This window comes from Eurypyga helias, unplaced genomic scaffold, assembly GCF_000690775.1.
Source record: "Eurypyga helias isolate BGI_N326 unplaced genomic scaffold, ASM69077v1 scaffold1005, whole genome shotgun sequence".
Classification (NCBI taxonomy): Eukaryota; Metazoa; Chordata; class Aves; order Eurypygiformes; family Eurypygidae; genus Eurypyga; species Eurypyga helias.
In genome coordinates this window covers 5,555-10,608 of record NW_010253203.1, presented here as the reverse complement: position 1 = coordinate 10,608, position 5,054 = coordinate 5,555, and the positions used below count along the sequence as shown (strand labels likewise).

At 54.6% G+C, this 5,054-nt stretch overlaps 1 protein-coding gene across 1 annotated transcript in view; it reads right to left on the bottom strand.

Annotated features, from left to right (window-relative positions):
* The window catches only part of PKP1 (plakophilin 1), a 42,993-nt gene extending 39,657 nt beyond the window's left edge, over positions 1 to 3,336 (bottom strand). The window contains exon 1 of the mRNA XM_010152574.1: positions 3,135 to 3,336. Within this exon, the coding sequence (XP_010150876.1) occupies positions 3,135 to 3,336 (202 nt within the window). The remainder of the gene's footprint in view (positions 1 to 3,134) is intronic.
* Positions 3,337 to 5,054: the final 1,718 nt, after the last annotated feature.

Here is a 5,054-nt window from a genome sequence, read left to right as displayed (position 1 = left end):
GCTCCAGCATCTCTGTGTCCTTCTGGGAGTGAGGGGCCCAAAACTGAACACAGAACACTGGTGAGGTGCGGCCTCACCAGTGCTGGGTACAGGGGCACAGTCACTTCCCTGGAGAGTTGGATACGACACTCCTCAGTTGGGTTTCCTTAGATATTTGCTCCCTGCTACACCCTGCCAGCCAGTGATGAGTCACTGGCAAGACTTTTCTTTAGCCAGAGGACTTTGCAGACTAGTGCTGTTGGCTATGAGGAGCTGGTTCAGCTTGGCTTGGCCTTTTCTTCTGCCATATCACTGAAATTCATTTTCCCTGGAAATTTGCATTACTCGCAAATTTAGAGGGAGCCATCCAGTTAGGTATTCCCATGGGGAGAAGAGCAGATAGGCCCTAGGGCAGATCCCACGGACCCCAAACCTAAGGATAGCACAATCCACAGACCCAAAACTCTGCAGCCATCCTTGGAAACACCCATCGCTGCTGTGCTGAGAAAAGGCCCCACTGTGGGTGAAGGATTATGCTGCACACAGCTGGTTTCTGCTTACCACCCTACCCCAGTGCACACCGTTTTGAGCCTAGAGGGATCACCTTGTCCTGATGTGGCTTGTACACATATTGGGTGACGCCAGATCTTCAGAGTGGTCACAATGCCTTGATCTGCTGAACTCCAAATAATCAACTAATTTTATGTATCCATCAATTAGCAGGACATTGAGAGAATGTTTGCTGACCCTCTACAGAAACTCCAGTTATGGGATACAACTCCAATCCCTGCTACATGCAAGAGGGTCCATGTCCATGCTCCCCATCCTACATAGACATGCACTTGGGCTCCTGAAGATGGGGGAAGCTCTGCACCAAGCTTCATCTCCTGCTCAAATCACAGATCAAAATTCAGCAACAGACCAATGCCCAACCAGACACACGCCGGAAAGTGCATGGATGCAGAGGAAACAAAGCACTTGAACATTTATCAAGGGGCTTTGTGAGTTCCCCAGCTTGTGCTGGCTTTGAAGAGCATCTCTGAGAAATCGGGGTGGGGTGTGCAGGTCGCTGATGTTGGGTGAGCTTTTGAACAGGCAGACATCCGCGCCTGAGACCCATGTAGCCTGTTTGAAGGCAACATTAATGCTTCTCACTAGGTCTGCTCAGCTAACTTTTGGACCAACAGCAGTAAAAGTCAATACTTGAAAGTTTAGCCTGACACTCTCAGGCCTCAACCCAGGAGAAAACCCCAGGAATTAATGGCAACTTCTTGCCCTTCTGTCCAGAAATGCACCGAGAGCAGCCGCTGGGGTGAATCAGCCACCAGGACCTTTGTGCTGGCCAATCTTCCCGCGGTGGGAATGGGATGGCCTTGGCCCCGTGTTTGGAGGCAGCTCCTGGGAGCTGGAGGTGACTCAGCTTCCCTGGACACAGAAACTAGAGCTGCACGTTTCCACGCAATTCCCATTCCCAGACACTTCCAAAGGTGTCTGGAGGAGGAGTTTACCTTCAGCCTGTCGCGCAGAGACGGAGGCTGGCAGTGCCCCAATAGCCAACCAGAGCCTCTCATCTCATCCTGGTTTGTGTTTTGTTTTGTCAGGTCTGGCACTGTAACACTTTAAGCAATAAACCCTCCTGAGGTAGGATGAGATTTGCATCTTACATTTTGTTGGCAGAAGAAAGGTCTCCATGCCCCATCCCTCACCCACCCTTGAAGTGAGACCATAAACACACAAAAGCAGAGAAAGCAGAGATTTCTTCCTGGTGCTGCCATCACAGTCACTGCACACAAGCATCCACCGCAGAGCTGCTCGATTCCCTCCATCACAGCGACTGAGCTGCACACAGCCAGGCTGGTTCCTGATGGCACCACCTCCACTCCTCAGCCAGCAGCCTAGTGCCACCTGGCTTCTCCAGGTAATCCAGCCCAAAACATGTGTCTGGGCCATGACGCCTCACCAGTGCTGATTCAGCTGCACAGTACAGCTTGGAAAGGCTGCCAGGGAAGCCACAGTCCCCAGAAGAGGTGGCAGAGACTGGCCCAGCTCACCCAGCTTTCCAGCAAACACCCTCTATGTGCAGCTCACTCCAGATGCAGCTGAATGGTTCAGTCCCAGCCCTGGCACTCCTCTCATCCCCAAAGCCTTGGGCTTTCCTCTTCCCGGTGAATGCAGCCACGGCAGTGATCTCACTGCAGCTGCTGGAGAACGCACCTCCGAGAGCCAGGAGGGTTTGCACTGTGGCTGTTGCAACCCTCTGGGTTTGCAGCTCCTGGCTGGGGATAGGTGGGGTTTACCTCCAAATCAGCTTTCTCCAGAAGCAAGAATGGCAAAAACACCATTTTCCAAGACTTGACCCGAAGAGGAAGGTAGGAAACCTGTCTCCAGGACTCAGCTGATTGCTTGCTTTCTATGGCTCAGACTCAGTGCATGGAGGTAGACTGTCTTCCCACACCCCTACACTCCTTTCTACCCATCTGCAAAATGGAGGGGGCTGTAAAGCACCCCCACTGAACCAATGCAAGCCGCTGCGGTAAGGACATGTCTCCTCCTAACTCATCTCCTTCCTACCACTCACACTGAGGTGTCCCAGAGGCTCCCACACCTCTCAGTCTGCAAATGGGAGACATGTCGGGAGCTTCCGAGGTGAATCCCAAGCTCAGCTTATGTCCTGTGTGCAGGCAGAGCTGCCTGCTCTCCACCTGCCACCCCTGAGCCCCAGCTCCCGTCCCTGTGGCCAGGGGAAGAGCAGTGGCGTTAGCTTTGGCTGGCACAGGAGGGGATAGGTCCGGTGCAGGATTTCAGCTGTGGGGAAGAGAGGAGGATTTGCAAAGGTAAGGCAGCTGTTCCAGCTTTAGTGCCAGGGAACAAATGGTTTACAGGACCACACTGAAACATCCCAGTGCCGCAGGGATGTGAAGCAGTGCAGCACTCACACATCAGCTCCACTGGGGAGGGAGTCGATGCATCCAGCTCAGTATCTGGTCTGAACTCTTCCATCCAGTGCAAGAGACCTCAGCATCCCCTGCCCAGGGTAACCCATGAGATGCAAACCGGTCTGTCTCCCACAAAAAAAAACCCACAAAACACCCCATAGCATCTCCTCTGTCCCCAGAGGGGACCCCCTTGCTGCCCTGAGCATGGTGGGATTTTACCTCGGTTGGAATGGCCCACACTCGACGACACCGACGACTTTTGCTTCTGCCGCTTCACCGTCATCATCACTTGCTCTTGGACCCGCTGTTTTCCCGTGCCCTTAGTTTTCAGCTTGTGGTCCGAGGGCAGAGCCAGAGTGGAGCTGGCCTGGTCTTGGAAACACTCATACGCCAACGCTGTTTTCAGTGGAGAGTGAAGCATGGCTGCAAGCAGACTGTGGGGCTGGGGGGGAGAGGGGGCTGCACTTCACCTGACCGTGCACAACACAAGGCGACAGCGAATGCGTCTCGTGCTGGGGTTAATCTCCCAAACCCCTCCTTGCCATACGTTCCCTGGATGAGGATGTCTCAGGGCTCCTGCTCCCGGCTCGGCTCCCCGGCGTGTGAGCAGGCACACCCTTCACCAGACTGGATATACAGCCCTGCCTGCACACACCCACGCGCTCCCCGCTGCAGCTTGCTTGCAGCCCCTGTGCCGCTGCTGCAGGGCACGCGGCTCCCCACTGCCCTCACCCCAAATCTGCCTCCCCCAGCCTGCACCATGGGTGAGTCAAGGGGGGCGTGTGGGTGCCAATGGGGAGCAGGCAAGGCTGGGAGGCATGAGGACTGGGGATGGACATTGCCCTCCCCTTCACTGCGAAGGGCTCATGGGTGAGGCTTTGTGTGTATGGGTAGGAAACGGTGCTCTTCAGCAGCCAGAGGTCTGGAGGATCTCCCACACAGCCTGCTCATCTTGTATTTTATTATTTCCCCTAGTCTAAACTGGATTAAAAAGGGGTATCGTCGCCGAGAGCCTGGGGACGCCCCCGCTAGTAGCAAGCAGCATTGCACACGCCATGGGTCAGAGGAGCATCGCTGCCTGCAGTGCCTGTTCCTGCCTGGGGGTCCAGCCTCTGTCTGGCCAAGATGCTTGTGGCCCAGTGTGTCCAGCTTCCCATTTGCAAAGCCACCCTGTGGAGCCCAGGACTGCAGGGTTGCCCACCGAGCACCTGAAGTAGGGGTCATGGAAGGGTCCTGCTGACTGCAGGGTGCTGCTGTGTTCATGGGGGTGAGACCTCTTCCCCAAGGGGGTCCCACTTTTTACAGGGACAGGCTTATGAAGCCCTTTGTCCATTTTGCATGGACAACCCTATTCCCAAAGTGTTGGGGCAATCTTTACAAATAACTTGGGGTAGCACAGACTAAAACAGGGCTTTTAGAAAGCAGAAAAGAAGATAAAATGTCTGTACAAGAAATGACATGTCAGGTTATGAATTCGAGCAGAGAATTTTCTCTCTGCCAAGCCACACTGCAGCAACTCGTTTTCAGAGAACTGAACATCTCGGTGCTGGTGTGACCAGTTTCAGGTCATGGCAAGTGCTGACAAAGCTCCTGCCAACCACAAGAGGCTGATACAGAAAAGGCACAAACCCCATCAGGAGGGAGGCCAAGGGGAGGGTCCCCAGGGCAGAGGCTTCCTGAGCCCCCACAGGACGGGGGGCCCTGGGTGCTGGTGTCAGCACACAGCAGGGAGAAGGGCCAGGAGAGGCAGGCTATTCCACACTGCTGGATGACGAGTGCTGTGCTGGAGGGGGCCTGTGGGGTTTCTCTCTGGTGGGAACCAGGGGTGCATGGGTTTGGCTGTCCGCAGGCCTAGTGCTTCCCATTCACAGGTGCTGGGTTCCTCCCTGAAAGCAGCAGGGAAGCACTTCATTTCATTCCCATTCATCAGTCTATGTTTCCTTGCTGGACTGTGAGCCCACAGGTGCCGCATTTCATATTTCATAGGAACAAGGGCAGTGTCAGTGAGCACAGAGCTCCTGGGGAAGATGAACGCTGTGCACCTTCCTCTTCTGCTGCTCCAGGATGCTCCTCCAGTGGAATCAAACATCAGAAACCCAAGGTTTGCCAATGAGACACAGGACTAGAGCAACTAGAGTG